The 22,440-nt window shown below is 43.3% G+C and overlaps 1 protein-coding gene across 4 annotated transcripts in view; it reads right to left on the bottom strand.

Annotated features, from left to right (window-relative positions):
* The window catches only part of TRPM7 (transient receptor potential cation channel subfamily M member 7), a 190,026-nt gene that overhangs the window by 65,313 nt on the left and 102,273 nt on the right, over positions 1 to 22,440 (bottom strand). For all 4 annotated transcript variants that reach the window (XR_005747851.1, XM_040342596.1, XM_040342595.1 and 1 more), the window contains 5 exons: positions 21,987 to 22,142; positions 17,785 to 17,928; positions 13,261 to 13,389; positions 8,559 to 8,882; positions 4,098 to 4,272 (listed from right to left, as the gene is read on the bottom strand). Coding sequence is in view for 3 of the 4 variants with exons in the window: in XM_040342596.1 (XP_040198530.1) it covers positions 4,098 to 4,272; positions 8,559 to 8,882; positions 13,261 to 13,389; positions 17,785 to 17,928; positions 21,987 to 22,142 (928 nt within the window). In the remaining variant the exon portion in view is untranslated. The remainder of the gene's footprint in view (positions 1 to 4,097; positions 4,273 to 8,558; positions 8,883 to 13,260; positions 13,390 to 17,784; positions 17,929 to 21,986; positions 22,143 to 22,440) is intronic.

Here is a 22,440-nt window from a genome sequence, read left to right as displayed (position 1 = left end):
CGACTCAGGAAGTCCGCCTGCCAGTTTTCTACGCCCGGAATGTATATGGCTGACAGGGCCAGTACGCTCCTTTCTGCCCACCTTAGAATGTGGGCGACCTCCGACGCTGCAGCTGAGCTTCTTGTTCCTCCTTGGTGGGTGACATACGCCAGAGCCATGGTGTTGCCTGACTGGATCCTGACTGGACACCCCTGTAGCCTCTGAGACCATGTAGAGAGGCACAGCCTGATCGCCCAGAGTTCCAGGACATTGATCGGCAAGTGGGATTCCTCCGGAGTCCAGTGACCCTGGGCCGACTGGACTCCCCAGACCCCCCCAACCAGTAAGGCTGGCGTCAGTCGTGACCACCATCCATTGAAAAGGAAGGATCGGCTTCCCGGACAGAAGTGCCGGTGATGTTAGCCACCAAACCAGGGAGGTCCTGACTAGGTGGCTCACCAGGATTTGACAATCCAGGGACAATGAGCAAACTTGTCCCATCTGGACAGAATTTCCTTCTGCAACACTCGAGTGTGAAATTGAGCATACGGTACTGCCTCGAAGGAAGCTACCATGGAGGCCCTAGGACTCGCATGCAAAAGCGGAGCGACGACCATCTTTGGGATGTCAACTACCGCACCGCAAAACGAGTCTGCAACCTTTGCATAGGGAGAAAAACTTTCGCCTCTGAGAAGTCCAGAATCAACCCCAGATACACTAGGCCTTGAGTCGGCACCAATACTGACTTCTGAGTGTTCAGCACCCAACCAAATTCTCGGAGGGTCTGACAGGTTATAGACATGCTCACCTCTAATTCTGAGCTTGAAGTAACCCTCAGAAGAAGATCGTCCAAGTGGCCCACTATAGCGATGCCACGCCAAAAGGGGAGAGCCACAAATTGGTAGTGGTCTTCCCCGATCGCAAAGCGCAGACATCTCTGATGCTTGGTGCATTGGGGACATGCAAAGTATGCGTCCCTGACGCCCAAGGATGCCAGAAAATCCCCCGCATGTAAGCCAGCGACAACAGAGCGAACCGACTCCATCCGGAATCCTTGTACCTTCACAAAGCAATTGGACGAACGCCCTCCTTCTTTGGTACTACGAACAGGATTGAGTAAAACCCCTGAAATTGTTCCTGTACTGGGACAGGAATGATTACTCCTGAACCGCCCCATACAGGGCTTCCCGACGGGTCGGCTGAAGCTGGAGGGAAAAAATCTGTTTGGTGGGCAAGAGAGAAACTCTTGTACCCTGAAGAAACTACTTCGCAAACCCACCGGTCGGAGATCTGCAATGTCCAGGTGGTCGCGAATTTGCGAAAACGTCCCCCCACCTGAGAGATGGGTGGGGGCAAACCTTCATGCGGACGTGGATTTGTTCAGTCTTTTTGGGCTTGCGAAACCAGGGACGCTTCTGTCCCTCAGCAGGCACTTTGTTGGCCTGGGATCATTTACTTGCCGCGCTATGCGGACGAAAAAAAAAAAAACGCTTGTGCACGGTGAAGGGGGGCCCTTGCCTACGGCGTGGCTCCTTACCCTTTTTGGATTGTGTGAGCAGTGTGCTCTTACCCCATGTGGCATCTTAAATAATGTCATCCAGGGATGCTCCAAAAGTCTGTCGTCCTTAAAGCAAATCCATCAGGGCCTTTTTGGAAGATTGGTCTGCCAACCAACACTTTAGCCAAAGTAGACTGTGTAACACAACCACATAGCTTGAGGCTCTGGCTAGCAGAGGAATAGTGTCCAGGGCTGACTCGCAAACAAATTTTAGGCCTTGTACCAACTGGACGGCCAGAGTTACATCGTCCGAGGGAGCCCGACGTGCCTTTAACCCATTGTGCAGCATCTTTGCCCATTCCGTGAGTGTCTGAGACACCAGGGCCCAAACCTTCGTTTGGCCGCACAGCTGAGCCCACCACCGTGTATAGGTTGCGGGTGACCGCCTCAGCCTTCTTGTCCGCAGGGTCCTTGAAAGCAGGAGCCCCTTCTACCGGAATGGTGGGTACCTTGTTTAATCTGGACACAGGAGGGTCCACTATCGGGGGAGAGGTCAATTTTCTCAGGAAACTCTCGTGGGTAACGCACTGCTAAATTTTTAGGGACTGAAAAAACCTTCTGTGGTTTGTCCCACTCCTTGTATAAAAGTGTGTCTAGATAAGACACACAAGAAAACACCTTAGCAGTGCGGGTCGGCTTACAGAACCGACGTCTATGTTGCTTCCGCAGACTCCTCTATTTTTAGAGTATCTTGCACTGCAGTGATAAGATCACCTACCAGAGCCTTTTCGCATGCTGGCCCAGATCCATCCTCACTGTCCGGCCAATCTTGGTCCGCATCCACAGATACATCAGAGTCAGGGTCATGAGCCGCAGCTGGACCCGTCTCTGCATCCGAGTTGTCAACAGAAGATGGTGGGGGGATGGGGACGCTTTTTACCCCCCCCCCCGTTTTCCCATGCGCCGCTTCTACCTTGGCAACAAAAGCATCTAGGATTGCCGACATAGCATCCAATACATCGGGTGCAGGGGCATCAATTGCTAGCTTAGGTGTTTCAGGGGAAAAAGTATCTGCTTCTGACACCATGCTGACCCACAAGCCCGACACCCACAGGGACTCCAAGGCAAGGTAAAACAACCCACCCTCCTAGCTGCGACAGAGACAAGGGGTTACCCCCCAGAGGACTCACCCTTGAACAGGTGCTGTCCGCTTGCTACTTGAGCTGCTTCTCCTTGTCAGCTGTCTGTCAGTCTGACCACTCCGCAGCGTGTATCTGCAAGCTTGCACCGTTTAAATGTGATACGGCGTGGACCGTAAGAAAATGGCCGCCCAGCAGCAGACCGAGGCCAAAAAACGCAGCGGGCCACAAGAACATGGCCACCGAGCAGCAGATAGAGGCCAATCACAGCGTGGAGTGCAAGAAAATGGTCGCCGAGCAGCAGGGACCACAAAAACATGGCCGACGAGCGACAGAGGCCAAACAAAGCGTGAAACACAAAAACATGTCCGCTGAGCAGTAGATAGGTGCAAGCAGGTGCCGGGCGCCACCAAAATGGCCGCCGACAGCATGGAGGGGGAGCACACAGGTAAGCAAACTTTTCATGGCAGCTCACTAGCATTGTAAGCGGACGTACAGCGCAGTTCCCTCACAGGTGGAGCCCCCCCCCCCAGGTGAACCCCAAGCCCCAGCAGCCAGCCTAGCTCAGAGAGCCCAGGGAGGAGGGAAGGGAGGGAGGAAAGGAAGGATGGAACCCCCTACTCGACCGCCCCAGGAATGCCCAGCTATGTCCTCCTGCCAAAGCAGGGGATTACTACTTACCCTTCCTGCATGGATTCTGCTGGAAGCATCCCAGACAGACCATCTTCCGCATGGTTACGGAGGGGACTGTTGGCCCGGCCGCTGCAACTTGGCCCTGTAGACTGGTCATATGCGTGCCCTGGAGCGTGTAGCTCACCGGCCACCCCTAGAGCGACGGGCATGTCGTGGACGACCCAGCGCATAGCTACGGTCGGCACGTGCTCGATGGCCGAAACTGGGGGGACTAACAAGGATCTGGGATCCAGCCTGTCACCCAGTCAGCAGTTGATCGTAGATCACAGGAACAAGCAAAAAAAAGAAAATAATAAAATTCAATTTGGAATAAATCTCCAGGCCTATGGGCCCGAAGGGAGCCATGTCTTCTCCTTAGCTAGGCAGAAAAAAACTGATCTGAGATGCAGAGGGAGGGGTTATACCCAGAGGGACTGCCCCATGGGCGGTACTGTATGGTATGTGATGTGTTTAACACTTTCTATAAGTTTCTGCCTAGTCACTCCTGAATGAAGGCCAATACCCACTTTGTCAAGATTAAGGCTGTGTCCGTCCATGAACGAAAGAGAAAAAGGAAACATAAACATCAACATCTCAGCTGCTTGCAACATGATATTCCATCTTTAATCCTTGCAAGTTCATATAAATACCATACATGCACACACACCACTCCAGAAACTCAGGTGTAACACCCCCAAAAACACTAGCTTTTGAAATACACTATGAAAGCAGGTTTTCTATTTCCTTTGATGCTGAGGACAACAAGCAGAAGCAACATGTGTAATGTGTAAATAAGTTCTGAAACATACCATCAATCTCATAGGCATACACTTCCCCGAAGATCATCCAGTAAGGTTGAAAAACAATGTTCCTTGCAAGCATCCAAGTTGGTTCTTCAAGTGGGTATAGAATAGCTTGCCTTGGAACTCCAAAACTTAGAAGAACAACAGCCATTATGACAACTATGTAGAACATGTTTGAGACCTTAAATTAAAGGAAAACCATAGTTATTTTTTTTTTTTTTTTTAAACATTACGCTGAAATACATTCTAAATTAGATTTTTTTCCTTTTTCGTAAAGAAGTGCATACATAATAAAAATGCATGTCAGGGCAAATCTAAAATTAAAAACAAAATCGGGTTTCTTCTGTAGCACCCCCTAGTGCAGTGGTTCTCAACCCTGTCCTCTGGTACCCCCAACAGGCCATGTTTTGGGGATTTCTCAGATAAAATAGCTGTCCAAAATACCAAGCCATTGACTCATTTTAAGCACCTGTGCAAGATAAAGGAAAACTTGCAAACATGGCCTATTGGGGCTACTTGAGAACAGGGTTGAGAACCACTGCTCTAGTGTAGGTAAATGTATTTTGTGGACTCATGGTAGTTGTGCAGGACTTACTAGGTCTGGTTACTGCAGGTCAGGCTGGATGGCTCTATGGGACAGGTATCTGGTACCTCCCTCTGGATCTAGAAGCTTGGAGAAACTTCTGTAAGTTAATGGGCAGAGGCCAGGAGGTCCTTCTCTGCACACTTGAGGGAATCTGACCAATTCCCAGGCAGAGGGCCTGGCAGGGCAGCTGGGTCAGCCCTTTAATATGGTGGAGCCTGGCCAGCAGTGGAGTTGGGTGGAAGATGTAGTGCTGGGGTTGCTGTCATGTGATCTGGGAGGGGACCCCAGGATGGAGCTGAGAAAATGAAGGAGGGGAAGCCTAAGAGGATTCTCCATTACCGGCATGGGGAAATCTGATCAATTGGAGGCCTAAACAGGAGTCATGCCCAGTGTAGCAGGGAGCAAAAGAAAGTGCCAGTACCTTAGGACACCCAGGGGCATACAAGGGGAGGAACTGCTAGATGTGGCATGCGTTCCAGGGACAGCGTTGTGCTAAATCCCAATCCCTTGTCCCGAGGAGTTCTTTAGAGCAGCCACGTGGGCTGGTAGTATCTGCAAGTGTCAGAACTGGGTGAAGTTCTACAGAGCAGACAAGATACTTCTGCATAAAGTCTGCAACTTTGTGCCAATTCTTTAATGGGGGACTGAGAGCTTCTGGTCTGTAAAGGATCTCGTCACTGATCCATGGAGACTCCATTTATTCCGGAGGGAGTACAGTCCAGGATCGTCATTTTTGTATAGAGATCTTAATTTTTTCTTACATGGAGAAGGAAGTTGTCCTCACCTGATGTTTCTTCAAATCAAGTTGGGCATTTCATAATCCCTACACCCTATCCAAGTCGTTTTCCCCAATAAAACAAAACTTATGGTGTCTGGATGCAAGTTGGAAATGTGTGTTGCCTGGCTGTGCAGGAATAGGGAAAACCAGTAACCAGGGTCTCCTGCAGGGGTAGCGCTACACTTCAATAAATGCAAAGAAACATATTAAAATAACCAATGGGACTCAAAAAGGTGAGAAAAAATAAAAATAAAATAAAGAGTGACATTTAGGGGTACATTTGTGAATTGCCTGGACATACAAATTGAATGACTCCGTGCCAATTAATTTGCACTAGAGACAAAAGAGGAAAGCATGCTGCCTCCTCCTCCTTCCCTCTGCCACACCAATGTGGGCTGGTGATCTTGTGCGCCATACAGAAAAATGAACGTTCAGTTGCACATAATAAACTGATATAGCTTAAAGTAGAACTATAGGCAAAACTTTTTCTTCATTTTGGAAAGAGCAAGGGAGGGTTATAATCCCTGTAAGGTTTCTTTTTGCCATCCATGTCCCATTGAGATTTACCTCCACTTCCTGTCCCACAGTCAAACAGGAAGTGAGAGGAAATCCCTGCAAATTAAAGGAATTTCTTGGGACTTCAGGTCACCAGAACTAGTCTCTCCATTGTAAGATTTCCTGCCTATTACTTTTCTGGGGACAACACAAATTTTGATATTTGTTTTACTTTCAATGATAATGGTAAACAGGACAAATAGAGAGGTCCTAGTCCACTGAGGGGCACAGATTCATTATTCACAAGCAACCAAGGGTTATACTGCTGCCTATAGGGGAAATAGACACACAGAAACTCTAAAGGTTGTAATCCCTTCCACCACACACCTGCTTTAGTTGAAGTAGTCCAAAGAAGAAGACCGTATATGAGAATAGGGAGGAATGTCCCTATGTCCTAAGAAAAGGATGTTCTGGTGAGAACAAAAATTTGTTTTTCTCTATTGTCCATTGAGCGATACAGCTTTATTATAAAGCAACCAAGGGATGTCCAAAAACAGTCCAAACAGAAGGGTGGGCACATCAGAACACAAATGAACTAGTCCGATAAGAAAAAAAAAAAAAAAACACACACACACACACACACACACACTAGAAGAGGAAAACAAGGGCATTAACTACTTCAGACCCGGGCCATTGTAAAAAGACGGCCACAAGGTCCTCCGGCCACTGGGGGGCGCACAAGCCCGGCCCGTCACCGAGTTGCCACTGCGCGTGCCTGGCGGCCGTGATGTCCGCCAGGTACCCGCGATCAGCAGTGACAGAGCAGGGACGTGGAGCTCTGTGTGTAAACACAAAGATCCACATCCTGTCAGGGAGAGAGGAGACCGATGCTGTGTCCCTTGTACATAGGGACACAGATCGGTCACCTCTCCCCACAGTAAGAATCACCAGGGTACACATTTAACCCCTTCCTCGCCCCCTAGTGTAGTGTTAACCCCTTCAGTTGTTAAAGCAGCAACAACACACACGTAGCCCAAGCATCAAATCAATTTTAAATAAGAAGTGGTCTTCAAGATGCTCCCAAAAAGTAAGGTTTCAGTGAAAGAACAAAAAAAAAATACACCGTCTACGCTTTGAATCTGATAACTGCATAAGGAATCCTCAGGCCTCGTACACACGACCGAACATGTCCGCTGAAACTGGTCCGGCGGACCAGTTTCCGCGGACATGTTCGGTCATGTGTACGGCCGACCGGACAATTTTCCGGCGGATCGGACAGGTTTCCAGCGGACAAATGTTCCTTAGCATGCTAAGAAACATGTCCGCTGGAAGCCTGTTAGTCGAAAATGTTCGGTCGTCTGTACGACTTACCGGACATGTCCGCTCGGCCGAAAGCCCTCGCATGCGTCAAAGTGATTCGACGCATGCGTGGAAGCATTGACCTTCCAGGGTCGCGCACGTCGCGGCGTCATCGTCGCAGCGCGGCCACGTCACCGCGTATCCTGTCTGTGCGGATTTCTGTTTGATGGTGTGTACAACCATCAGACAGAAATCTCCGAGCGGACATGTCCCCTCGTGTGTACGAGGCCTCAGAGATACTGTCCTGACCAGAAATAAGAGTCCAGTGATCTGGAACAAAGACAAGGTAGTCCCTGCCTATAGAACCATCACAGAAGACACCAGTATAATAAATGAACTGGAAAATATGTGATTCTTAGTTGACTGTCCATTCACAACACACAAGTCTTTGGGGACAGGGTCAGGCAAAATTGGAACACAGACAGGTGCCACTGCCGGCTTCAGGACTGTCACAGAGGAAACATCAGTATCTTAACTGGGAAAACTGCGCTCCTTGGCTAACTGGATTTTCAATATCTTATGAATCTACCAGTAGCTGTTGACAGAAGAAAAATCTTCCAAAAAGAAAACCACTGAGCTCAAGAAAACAGATCCAATCTGAGGACACAACACAAACCTGAGGCGGGTGTGAGGTGGAAGGAGGTATAGCCTCAAAGAGGCTGGACTTGTTTGTGCCTGGTGCATTTCTCTTGTAGGAGACAGTAAAATCTTACCTTTCTTCAGTATCAAGCTGTGTTTCTCAATCGCCAAAAAAAAAAAAAAAAAAAATACTAAAGAGTCAAGTCTAAGTTTCTGATTGAGTTTCATGTAACACCCATATTTAGGCTGTAACATAAAACGTGGTCACAGACAGAACCTAAGGATTTTTCTTTGCACTGGCTCTGACCCCACACAGTTGCATTATTTATTCACCGACAGTTGTACATAAAACACTAAAATTCAAACTGGTGTGGCAGATAGTACTGTAGTTCTCAATAGAGCACAAGTGCAGTGATGTCACCGCACCTGTAGTCCACTGATACTTCTTTAGCTCCAGTGCTGAAGGTTCATACTTTGGTACAGACCTGAGCTGGAGGAAACATCTGCAGGAGCCAGATAATTCCAACAATCCACTGTTTTAACATATGGATAAAGAAAATTAAGGATAAGTATATCACTTTACTTTTACAGATAGGGGGTTGGATACAAATGAACCTTTGCCAACAGTGTAACTAAAAATAAAGGCATTGAAAATATCACACTAACTTACCATTTTGCCAATCATCATGACATAGGGTCCAGCCTGCTGATTGACAGCCAAAAAATCCAGTAGCCTGACGTACCAAAATATGATATTGAGACAGTAAATTAACCTTCCACTGAGTAAAACATGACCATATGGAGGCACCTTTTCAGTTGCATTGTGGTTTGAATCAAAGTCTAACGGTATTGCAGCATCGTACTTGTATGATGCAAGCCTTAGTCCACACCCAACAAAAAAAGTAATGATGGCGATTGTATCCGTAATATTAAAATAATCACCAAACCACACTTTTATTTTCTGGTTAATTTTCCCAGCTTCAGACATAAATATCTGCAATAGAAACAACAAAGCAAATCATGCAAAAAAGAATCACCAAAATATTTTTATCACTCAGATTAATTGCTGAACAAATCAAAATCTTCTACACAAATACACTGTATTTAAAAAAAACAAAAAAACAAAACGTATATATTATCTAAAAGTAGAATACCTATACAATTAAAAGATGGCATTCTTGATTTGTTCATACCACGAAAAGGCAGTACGGTTTATAAAATCTATATATTTTTTTCAGTTAAAATACAAAAACACAAAAAAAAAAAACACACGCACACACAGCAATGGATTTGCAAAACTCTTAAACCCACATTCATTCACAATAGAAAACATATTAAATGTTTCAACTAAGAAAATGTACAATTTTAAGAAAAAAAATAGGGTAATTTTGAAATGCATGGCAGCAACACATCTCAAAAAAGTACAACCATGTACGTTTACCAAGGTGTAGCATCCCATCTTCTATGACAACACCCTGTAAATGTCTGGGATTGGAGGAGACCAGTTACTGGAGTATTGGGAGAGAAATATTTTCCAATTCCTGTCCGATATAAAATTCTAACTGCTTAACAGTCCTTGGTCTTTGTTAGGCGTTTTGTTTCAAGTTGAGATAAATATTTTCAACTGGTTAAAGGTTTGGATTGCAGACAGGCCACTTAAGCACCTGGACTCTTCTACTACAAAGCCATGTTGTTGTCACAGATGCAGTATGCGGTTTAGCATTGTCCTGCTGAAATATGCAAGGCCTGTCCTGAAAAAGACATTGGGCCAGATCCACGTACCTCGGCGTAAATATAAGTGGGCGTATCTCAGATACACTACGCCGCCGTAACTTAGTGCGAAGGTTCCTTATCCAGAAAGAATTTGCGCCGTAAGTTACGCCGGCGTAGTGTAAATGTGTCAGCGTAAGGGCGCGGAATTCAAATGACAAAGATGTGGGCGTGTTTTATGTTAATTCAACTTGACCCCACGTAAATTACGTTTTTGTTTTTAACGGCGCATGCGCCGTCCGTGGGGGTATCCCAGTGCGCATGCTCGAAATCACGTCGCAAATAGTCAATGCTTTCGACGTGAACGTAATTTACGCAAAGCCCTATTCGCGAACGTTTTACGCAAACGACGGAAAATTTGACGCTGGCCTGACGTCCATACTTAACATTGCATACGCCTCATAGACCCAGGGGTAACCTACGCATACCTGGAGGATTCTACATACCGGTGTTGTTGCAGTTCAATCAAAGGCCCGGGCTGGGGTTTACAGTCGCAAGCTGATTATGCTTGTCATCTGGTAAGGGTTCATTTTTTACGGTGATCCTTATCAGTGGTGGTTTATCAGCACATGATTCACATTGGATTTATTCAGTGCACCTTTATCTGGACATTTTGAACAATTGAACCTTTATTGTTTCCAATATTCTTTGATTAATTTCATTGGATATTGGTGGTTTATCAGCACATGATTCACATTGGATTTATTCAGTGCACCTTTATCTGGACATTTTGAATAATTGAACCTTTATTGTTTCCAATATTTTTTTATTCATTTCATTGGATATTGCCATCCTTCACTTATTCACAATTATTTATTTTTAGTTTAATAGCACAACTACATCTCTTTTCCTTCACTATAAATACTAATGTGAGAAGTATCCAAACATTTTTATAAAAATCCGAAAAGGAAGGGGCTGGACTGGATGACCATGTGAGAGGACCTGTGTGCTAAGAGCTTTGGCTGCCTAGGCTTTCAATTCTGTGGAATCCTGACGATGTCTGCACCATCCTGCTTAGTAAACTGCTTCTGCTGGATCAGGACCTCTCCCCAAGACCATCCAATACCCTTTGGGACTTGGACAGTATCTGGTACAAGCACAAGTTTGGGAGCTGGGGGGAAATGTGACCGTTGCATCCCCCTCTTTCTCTCCAGGGGGTTTGAAAGTTTAAAATAGCCATAGTGCTTAAATACTTATGCTCACATCGCCCTCATATTATGTTTCTCCACGAGACTCATCTCCTGGGGAATAAAATTTTGGCCCTAAATGATCGTGGATTCAAATAGCCATACATGCCACTTATGCCAGAGGGGTAGCGATATCGCAATTCTTGCCACAGATTCTTAATTGGATTTAGGTCTGGGCTTTGATTGGGCCATTCTAACATATGAATATGCTTTGATCTAAACTATTCCATTGTAGCTCTGGCTGTATGTTTATAGTCGTTGTCCTGCTGGAAGGTGAACCTCCGCCCCAGTCTAAAGTCTTCTGCAGACTCTTATGCCATGTACACACGATCGGATTTTCTGTTGGGATAAACTCAGGATGGATTTTTCATATGGAATTCCGTTCAAGCTGTCTTGCATACACACTGTCCACAACAAATTCCGACCGACAAAACGCAGTGACGTACAACACTACGACGAGCCGAGAAAAATTAAGTTCAATGCTTCCGAGCATGCGTGGACTTGCTTCTGAGCATGAATGTTTTTTTGTTCCAAACAGACGAACGGAATTTCCAATATAATTTTTTCCGTCCGAAAAAAAAGAGAACATGTTCTCTTTCTAAGTCCGTCAGAATCTCAGAATGAAAAACTATGATGTGACACACACACACACACACGATCGGAATATCAGATGAAAAGATTCCGTCAGACCTTTTCCGATCGTGTGTATGCGGCATAACAGGTTTTTATGAGATTGCACTGTATTTGGTTCAATCCAACTTCCCATTAACTCTGACCAGCTTCCATGTCCCTGGTGAAAAAAAGCATTCCCACAACATGATGCTGCCACCACCATTTTTCACTGTGGCGATGGTGTGTTCTGTTCAGGGTGATGTGCAGTGTTCGCTTTCCATCACGCGTTTTGCTTTTAGGCCAAAAAGTTCAATTTTGTGCCCATCCGACCAGAGAACCTTCTTCCACATGTTTGCTGTGTCCCCCACCTGGAGTACACGACTAATAGTTGTACTGTGGACAGATTCTCCCACCTGAGCTGTGGATCTCTGCAGCTCCTCCAGAGTTGCCATGGGCCACTTGGCTGCTTCTCTGATTAATGCTCTCCTTGCCCGGGCCTGTCAGTTTAGGTGGACGGCCATGTCATGGTAGGTTTGCAGTTGTGTCACACTGTGACCGTGAGATAATTGCAGTAAAAGGTGGTTCTACATAAGTATTGACTTTTCACATATTTGTAAAATAAAATAAAACCATCATTTTTCTTCCACTTCACAATTATGTGCCACTTTGTGTTGGTCTATCACATAAAATCCCAATAAAATACAATTACGTTTTTGGTTGTAACATGACAAAATGTGGAGAAATTCAAGGGGTATGATCACTTTTTCAAGGCACTGTATATGTATTTACACAGCATTCTTTTTGTTTACCCTGCTATATTTTATGCTCTGTGGGTAATATACAACTTGTTACCATTTTTAATATGCACCAAATTGGTGGAATTTGGGTTTTGATTGGATAATGGTCTACTCTTTTCCCCTGCCCCTTTTTGTACACAAGCGATTTTAAGGACTATACAAGATGTGCTATACGTTTAAATGTTAGCCATGATTAGGGCCCTAAACAGCAAAAACGTGTTGGATTCTTACTGAATGCATTTCCCTATTTTTTTTATAGAGTACAACCGCAAAGCCGATTCACATTGACATGCCAGCATTTCTATGTGGAAGAGGCTTTAACAGTCCTGGTTCTGGCGCTTTGTTTCCTGATGGTTCTCCCCTCTCGTCCATCCAATGTGATGTCACATTAAAGCACCTGGGATGGACAGCAGGGAATAACAGACACTCCTTGCTTGCCTGCACCACTCTGCATGCTGAAAGTGACGCCTCGTACACACGGCCGAGGAACTCGACGGGCGAAACACATCGTTTTGCTCGTCGAGTTTCTTGTGAGGCTGTCGAGGAACTCAGCGAGCCAATTTTCTCCATTCCCGTCAAGGAAAAAGAGAACATGCTCTCTTTTTGGCTCAACGAGTTCCTCGACAGTTTCGTCGAAAAATGTACACACGTCGTGTGTACGAGGCCATAGAGTGTCAGCAGTGGGGATGCAATCTACCTGTTCGCTGCATGTGATTAATGAGTAGATTGCGCTGAAACGTAGTTCAGAAACCCTGTCTTAGATGCTGCTACAATATCTTGTTCAAGCTCTGTAATAAAAACTTTCACAGTACAATAGAGGGAGAGAACTTTTGATAATCACTGATAGGAAAAATATGCTACACTAAATAATTATGCAGGCAGTAAGAAAAAAAAAAAAGAAGAATACAATGGGAGGCTTTCAAAACTGAATTTGGTTAAAACATTCTATACTTTGTTAAAACTAAGCAAAACCACAAGCACAGCTTAAAAAGTGAAGCGCACTAACCTCTCGTATCTTTTCAATTGCATATGTAAAAATGTAAGCAATAACAAGCCACTCCTGAGGAGAAGGCAAGTGTCCCATCTTCACCAAAACAACAAATGTGAAAAGCATGAGAAATGCCAGATAGAACAACTGTAAGAAGAAAAAAATATATATATTTAACCAATATCAGGATAAGAAAGTCAATATAATAAAGAAAAAATAATACACAACTATTCATTGTTTTGGCAACAAATGAGGGAATCCTTGTACTTGCCATAAAATCCTTTCCCATTTGTGTTTACTGAGAGCCAGCATTGTTGGGGTACGTATCCTGCCTTTTCTATTGTTAACATCTTGCAGAACTGGTGCATGCCATGTCCCCCCCATTTGAAGATCAGATAAAGCAACCTTACATTTTTTTTGTTTCTATTTGCATTTTTTTTAACACTTGATTAAACCTGCTCCGTCCTATTTAACCCCTTCAGCTCCTTAGTCATTTTTCATTTATTTTTTTTCTTATTTTCTTTATTTGTGTTTCAGGCCTTGTTCACATACCGTTTAGCAAGAACGTGGGTTCCTGTTAGCGATTCCTAAAGTGGTTGTAAACCCTTACAGACCACTTTAACCTACAGGTAAGCCTAGATTAAGGCTTACCTGTAGGTGCAAGAAATATCTCCTAAACCTACACGGTTAAGGAGATATTTGCAAAAGAAAGGCATTGATGTCTATGGCGCATGCGCCGTAGACGACAACTGCGCGCAGGAGCACTGAGCGTGCCGGTACTAACGGCAATCATGCCGTTAGTGGAGGCACCAGCGCGCATGCACGGGAATGACGTCATCGCAGCTCCGACGACGGAGCCACTATATGCGGAAATCACTCGTGGAGAGATGGAGCAGACGGAGGAGGTGACCGAGCACCGCTGCGGGGGGCTTCAATTTCAGTTAAGTACTTCATAATGAGCTAGTATGCTATGCATACTAGCTCATTGTGTTTTTTGCCTTTTTTAAAAAAAAAAAAGGGGGTTTACTTCCTCTTTAAGGTGCTATTCACACGTGTCAAGCATAGGGCAGCCCATTCACTTGTACATATGATTGTTATATGGATCACCATTTTACAGTAACATATCCAGTATCCATCACTGTGCATCATTAGTGTAACAATCCAGTTATTGTGTGCATCGTACCGTGGATATTTCTTTATCAATTTAACTGCTGCGACAGCCACTGCTACAGGCAGCCCAGCATGGCAGTGAGTGCGCTGGAGCAGAGAGTCGGTGACTGAAAGTCATTGAAGACTGAGTGATCAGTGGTCATGTGATTACTCGCTTCATATGCCCCGTACACACGATCACTTTTTGTCATGAAAGAAAATGACATTTTTCATCATGAAACAAAACTAAATTTTTCCAACTTTATCATAAAAAACTAGCGACGTTGCCCACACACCATCGTTTTTGAAAAAATGACGAACTAAGAGCGGTGACGTACAACACGTACGACGGCACTCTAAAGGGGAAGTTCTATTCGCCTTTGGGCTGCTTTTAGCTGGTTACTTGTTAGTAAAAGACGATTCACGCTTTTTAGTCTGTTACAGCGTGATGAATGTGCTTACTCCATTATGAATGGTAGTTTTACCTGAACGAGCGCCCTCGTCTCATAACTTGCTTCTGGGCATGCGCGGGTTTAAAACGTTGTTTTACCCACACACGATCATTTTTTACAACACAAAAAACGTCATTTTCAAAAATGACATAAAAAATTGAAGCATGTTGGAATTTTTTTTTTTGTCGTTTTTCAGAAGACGGAAAACGATGTGAAGCCCACACACGATCATTTTAAATGACGTTTTTAAAAATGACATTTTTTTCATGCCGAAAACTGACCATGTGTATTTTGTGATGGAAAAAAAACGACATTTTTAAAAACGTCATTTAAAATGACCGTGTGGGGGGGAAAACTTTGTTTTATGTCTTCTGAAAAACGTAAAAAAAAAAATCGAACATGCTTCAATTTTTTATGTCGTTTTTCAAAACGTTGTTTTTTGTGTCATTTAAAATGATAGTGTGTGGATAAAACGACGTTTAAAACAACGTTTTTAAACCCGCGCTTGCTCAGAAGCAAGTTATGACGCGAGCTTGAATGGAACATCGTTTTTTAAAATGAAGTTTGAAAAACGTTGTTTTGTTTCATGATAAAAAAACGTTGTTTTATTTCATCACAAAAAACGACCGTGTGTACGCGGCATTAGAAGTGGCGAGGGACCAATGCTGTAGTCACCTAGGCATGTGTGTTTTATTTTTTTCTTAATTCCCATACTTCTCTTTCAATTTGTTATTTTCCAGTCTTTTAGTCTGTGTAAATAAATTGTAATTGTTTTTTTGCACAAAAATAAAGCAATCTCCAATAAGCATTCTAATGGGTTGCATACATGTGGAAGTCTAAGGTTATCTGCAATACAATATGTAACTTTCAACAAAAAAGGCACAACCTTGCCGCACTTCAAAAACCTTAGGGAAGAAGGTCCCCTCAGTTTTCCGACACTTATGGCAGATTGGATTATTTGGTGTAGATCTCACTGGTATCAGTTTACTTTTGGAGGATGTAATCGTGTCCAAATATAAAGTCAGCACTTCATTGCAAGCCTCCTCTTACAGCTCAGATATAAGAGCATACCAACCATCTCTAAAAGAATGACAGGCATTGGCTTTGGTCCGATTTAGGGAAGCATAGTATAATCAATTTACTGTGTTTCGACAATAGAAGACGTCTTGGACGTGTACAGGGCAGCACCTGGTATAAAAGTTCACTTAAAAGGGACTTTGAAAATTTTTTTGGTTAAGATCAGCAGATACAGCCAATGTATTTTGGGACAAAAAGTCTCCCTCTTCTTTGGGGCTTAAACAGTTAGTGTTAACATGACAAAAGAACACAATAAGGCTTAAATCTCCTAATAGCACTAATGGAAGCCAATCATATTACAGTAACCTCACCCACTATATACATTCAGTGCCAAACAGTGCTAATTTTGGCAGCAAATTTCGATTTGGTTTTAGTCTTAGGACTAAAATGGCGTTTTAGTCCCATTTTAGTCTTCTGCAACTGTTTTAGTCGTATTTAGATGACTAAATCTCCAGGACATTTTAGTCGACTAAAACACATTTTAATCATCTAAAAATCTAATGGGTGTAGTTAAATTGTAATGCATTATTTAAGCATTTATATAATAAAAATATGTTATTATTTATGTTATTGAGGTATGAACATGCCCTACAGACCAGTGTTCATTTTGACATCAAATTTCAATTTAGTTTTAGTCTTATGCCCTGTACACACGATCAATTTTTGTGATGAAAAAAAATGTAATTTTTAAAAACGCATTTAAAATGATTGTGTGTGGGCTAAACATCATTTGTTGTCTTCTGAAAAACGACCAAAAAAAAATTCGAACATGCTTAAATTTTTTATGGCATTTTTTGTGTCGTAAAAAATGATCGTGTGTGGGCAAAAACGACGTTTTAAACCCGCACATGCCCAGAAGCGAGTTATGAGACGGGAGGTAAAACTACCATTCATAATGGAGTAAGCACATTCATCACGCTGTAACAGACAAAAAAGCGCGAATCGTCTTTTACTAACAAGTAACCAGCTAAAAGCAGCCTCAAGGCGAATAGAACTTCCCCTTTAGAGTGCCGTCGCTTTGTTCATCATTTTTCAAAAACGATGGTGTGTGGGCAACATCATTTTTAATGATGAAGTTGGGGAAATTTCATTTTTTTTCATCACAAAAAGTGATCGTGTGTACTCTCAATTGTTTTAGTCGTATTTTATAGTCGACTAAAGTGGTATTAAGTTAGTCGACGTAATTAACACGGGTGCCAAAACCAAATTTGGTAAGCATCAGAAAAAGGTAAGGTTAGTAAACTATTCAAATGTTTTTTTTGTGTACAGGGAGACCACCTTCATAGTCCCAGGGATCTCATGTTGCATTTGTAGTTTAACAAATAATCTTATAGTAATAGTACATCTGCCCGGTATTACTAAAAGCACTTTTTACACAATGGGTGGTAAAGCGCATTGCATATTCAGAACAGATCGGAGGTAAGAATTTCCCTATGTGTCCGATAGCAGTCAAGCCTAAACCAGTCTGGAAAAGTAACAAAAAAAGCAGAGACTTGTATTTCCTTGTTCATGGGAGCACCACACAGTGGAGGACAAGGGCTGCATTTGCACAGGTGTGTAGCATACAAAGTGCATCCATCACTGCAGGTAATCGCTGGCTGTGCACGAATAGCTGCAGCTTCCAACAGCCTATCATTGCACTGTAGATTCTTGCTGCTGGGATTTCCAGCATGGCTTAACACCCGTGTAAATGCATCTTAGATCTTCTTGGTGTCCAACCTACTAAGGGCAGGTCATCTACCATACCGGTAATGTGTACCCCCATTAATAAGCAAATTTCAAGTAACACCACTGCAGGACATTCGTAACCACCAAACTAATAATCACTCAAAAATAAAAAACGAATTAAGTTATCAATGCTTACCGTGTTAAACCAAAACTTCACAATTGGGGCATGATAGAACGCATAGAACTTCTGAGCAAGAGGAAGTCTTCGAGTTTTTGTCTGAATCTCGATCTCATGCTTAACTTCGCAATTGTCAAAAACATTGACTTCCCTAAATACATTCTAAAACATATAAAACAAAGAAAATAAGCGAATGTGCATGATTTCAGCGCTGCCTGCAGTATATCTCAATATTCATAAACTCAAAGTATTATAGTAATTTTTTTTAACCTATTCCACTTTAATGCCCCTATATGTAGCGGCATCTTGCATGTGATCGCTGCATGAGAGAGTTCATGCGAGTGCCCGTGTTTAGTTGTCGGAGCCAGCAGTCTTCCACTGCTTTCAATGAGGCTGCCCTCCCCCCAAGCAAAATGCATGAACCCCCACACACTAAGGTTCTTGCATCTAATTGGAGTGCAGATGCATTCGCAAGTGTGAATGCACCCTAATACTAGGTACACACGGGGAGGGGTTTTTTTTTTTTCTTTCAACCCAGCGGGCTGTAGGGGGGAAAAAAAAAAACTGAGCAGTTGCTGTACTAAGCAATGTTAGTGCAGTGATCTTCCTTGCTGATCTATTGTATTCAGACAGGGGGACTACTGTCACCACAATACCCCCCCCCCCATCCCCCTTCCCACCAGAATACACTGATCAACACTGACATATCAAATGCTGGTTTTCCAGCATGCCCGTTCAATAAAAGCTGGCAATAAGACCAGCTTCTGTCAGACAGTCTGCAGTACACATGGGCCAAACAGCGACAGGTTTCCGTTGAACCGGACGATATTTGGCCTATGTGTACCAGCCTTAAACCAAAACGTGTTTATTTGCCTTGCACAAGCTCCCTTCTGGAGGATTCAGCTTTATGTGAATTCACATCTGATTTCCTACTGTGCAGTTCGACCCCCTTTCACACTGAGGCAGTTTTCAGGCGCTTGCCGGACGTTCTGCAAGCAGCATATGCCCCTGAATGAATGGACATTGCTTCCGAAGCGCCTGAAAAGCAGTTTGGAAGCACAACACCCTTTTTTGGCTTAAACAGCACTAAAACGTCGCTACGGGTGCCATTTTAGCACGAACAGCTGGCGCTTTCAGTGTGAAAGGACTCTTATTGCAGCATATTTTTCATTGCTGCATCATTCTGCCATCAGGAGTGAAGGTATAAGGAAAGCATCATCTATCACCCCTTTTGCACTTCAGCTATAATAGGCCCCAGTACACACGTTGCTAATTTTTTTTTTTTTTTTACACATTTCTTTAGTTATCATGTAGCATGCTGCCATATAATGTACCGCATCCTATTATACACAAAAATAAAAGAAACAGACTTTACTGGTACAAGGTATGGGAGTGTTTATATAAAAACTTTCTATTCAATTTTATTCTAACATTTAAAACGTAATATAAATTCCCAAAATATTTGGTATACATCTTCCAAAGTTACTTCATAATATGTATAATTTACAGATCTCCTTATTTAAAGATCCACAAAGTCAATGCGTTTTACTTATCAAGCTTCTTCGGGACCTTGTCTTGGGATCCTAATGAGAGAGCAACCTAGCAATTTAGAGCAGCAAGTAGAGGGTCCTATAAAATGGTGGCCAAGGGCTGGATCATCCCAGATTGTCTGGATGTATTGGAAGAATTGGATAAAAAGACCTCAGAACTCAAATATTCTTATCAGGATAATAGGATGAAGATTTATCCTGAAAATATACTCTAAAGCCCTGTACACACGATCGGTCCATCCGATTAAAACGGTCTGATGGACCGTTTTCATCGGTTAACCGATGAAGCTGACTGAGGGTCAGTCGTGCCTACACACCATCGGTTAAAAAAACGATTGTGTCAGAACGCGGTGACGTAAAACACAACGACGTGCTGAAAAAAACCGAAGATTAATGCTTCCAAGCATGCGTTGACTTAAAAATGTGAGGGGTGTACTCACTTTTGTGAGTTACTGTATAATTAAGGAATTGCCCACAAGCGGCAATTAAGCTGATGCATAAGCAGGAAGGGCAAATATTGATTGTAACCACAACAGAGAGGCAGGGAACCTGGGCAAATATGCAGAGGATGGTGGAGGTCGTGCATAGGAAGCGGAGATAGTGGGAGGACAATGAGGATTGCACCAGCATCAGAAAATCACAGGCATATGCACAGTGGGAACCCCAGGAGGAGACTCGCTCAGGAGTAGTAGGGCCAAAGAGCATTGCCAGCTGCAGTAGGGAGCCACTAGAGAGCCAAATATGGTGTAGGTTTTCCTTTCCACTGGTAGCTGTGTGGCCAATAGTTTGGGAGCCCCACAGGTTAACCCCTTGGGGGAACATCTTTAGTCTCACCAGACACAAGGACCAAAGCCCAAACTCACCACAGCTTAGGTTATCAGAGGCCATGTAGTTCCCCCACAGGCATGCTGAGGATTGAGAAGCAGTAGTGAGGGAACATGCCACTTTCACTAGTATTTGTCCCTCTTGTAGGCACCCTCCCTAAAGAGCCTTCAGATAGAGGGTTCCAGTAGACAAGTGCACCATGGCCCTGAACCTGTAAGGCACCTCGGAGGCAGAATCATACATTACACCAGGTGTCTAGGCAAGTGCCTTCAGCAGAGCCCCGCATTGAAGAACAAATTATAGGCTGGCTCTGCTTCTTCCTCTCAATAGAATCCATGTATCAATTATTTGGCAATGCCAAGGATCAACTGATGCTTCTGGCTCTGCAGCAACTGAAGAAACTTAAAAGAAAAATAATTTTGATAAAAAGTAAAGAAAGGTTTTCAGTCTCCAAGGACACTAGTAAAAAAAAAACTGAGGCATGATGGGAGTGGGAGGGGTTATACTATCTCCTGTAGGCAGCAGCATAAGGCAATGTACCTGTGTCCCTTAATGTACAATTTAGAAATAAAATATATAATAAAAGGTTTGATTACGCAAGTTCATTAGCATGTTTTTGAACGTGCAGAGGGGCACCAAGGAAGAAAATCAAGGAATGATTAAGAAGGTGAAGAAAGAGACGTGTATAAACCAGAAAAACTTTTTTAATTAACCACTTAAGCCCCGGACCAAAATGCAGCTAAATACCCAGGCCAGGTTGTGCGATTCGGCACTGCGTCGCTTTAACAGACAATTGCGCGGTCGTGCGACGTGGCTCCCAAACAAAATTGACATCCTTTTTTTCCCACAAATAGAGCTTTCTTTTGGTGGTATTTAATCACCTCTGCGGTTTTTATTTTTTGCGCTATAAACAAAAATAGAGCGACAGTTTTGAAAAAAATTCTATATTTTTAACTTTTTTCTATAATAAATATCCCACAAAAATATATATAAAAAAAAAAATTCCTCAGTTTAGGCCGATTCGTATTCTTCTACATATTTTTGGTAAAAAAAAAAAAATCGCAATAAGCGTTTATCGGTTGGTTTGCGCAAAGTTTATAGCGTTTACAAAATAGGGGATAGTTTTATTGCATTTTTATAAAAAAAATTTTTTTTACTACTAATGGCGGCGATCAGCAATTTTTTTCCTGACTGCGACATTATGGCGGACACTTCGGACAATTTTGACACATTTTTGGGACCATTGTCATTTTCACAGCAAAAAATGCATTTAAATTGCATTGTTTATTGTGAAAATGACAGTTGCAGTTTGGGAGTTAACCACAGGGGGCGCTGAAGGAGTTATGTTTCACCTAGTGTGTGTTTACAACTGTAGGGGGGTGTGGCTGTAGGTCTGACGTCATCGATTGTGTCTCCCTATAAAAGGAATCACACGATCGATGCAGCCGCCACAGTGAAGCACGGGGAAGCCGTGTTTACATACGGCTCTCCCCGTTCTTCAGCTCCGGGGAGCGATCGCGAGGGGGCGGCTAGAAACGAATAGCTGCCCCCTCATCCCGGATCGCTCCCAGACGATTTCCGACCGCAGCATGCGGTGGGGGGGTCGGCGGGGGTCCCGATCGGACCCCCGACCCGCGGAAAGGCAGGGACGTACATGTACGCCCATCTGCCTGTACGTGCCATTCTGTGGACGTACATATACATGCGGCGGTCGTTATCTGGTTAAAGAACATAAGAATTTATGCCGAACAGGGAAGTGCGTTTACCATATTACACATTTCAGATTACTTTCCTGTACTCCAACCTTTATCCATAAAAAAATAAATAGTTGCTTTCTTAACTTACCATGGCAATGTTCTCTGGCACTTGATTGAAGTTATTCTCGCTGTCATCCATTGCCATTTGGTGGGCATCTTGAGACTGTGGGATGTGGGACATTTCTGCCTTGGTTTTATATTCAAGCATTAGAATTGTAGGGGGAACCAAAATACTCAAAATAACCTTGAACACAAAAATGGAAAAAGTTAAAAGTAGTTTATACAAGAAGCTTTATTTAATGAAAAAGGTTACTTGCTGGCAAAGGTAATTTAATACTGAGCTAAAATGTATGGCAGTGGGTATTTCTTTGGAATGTTATTTTTATTTCGTTTTTTTAAAGAACAGATCATTCAGATTAAACGATTTCCAGATATACAAACCCATTTGTATATCTGAAATACTTTCACTGGGAACATGCTTCACCTAGTCATATTATAAGAATAATAAAAAATATGAACGTGGTAAATACTACAGAATTGAC

This window comes from Rana temporaria, chromosome 3 (assembly GCF_905171775.1).
Source record: "Rana temporaria chromosome 3, aRanTem1.1, whole genome shotgun sequence".
In the NCBI taxonomy this organism is placed as follows: domain Eukaryota; kingdom Metazoa; phylum Chordata; class Amphibia; order Anura; family Ranidae; genus Rana; species Rana temporaria.
This window is presented reverse-complemented; position numbering and strand designations above follow the sequence as displayed.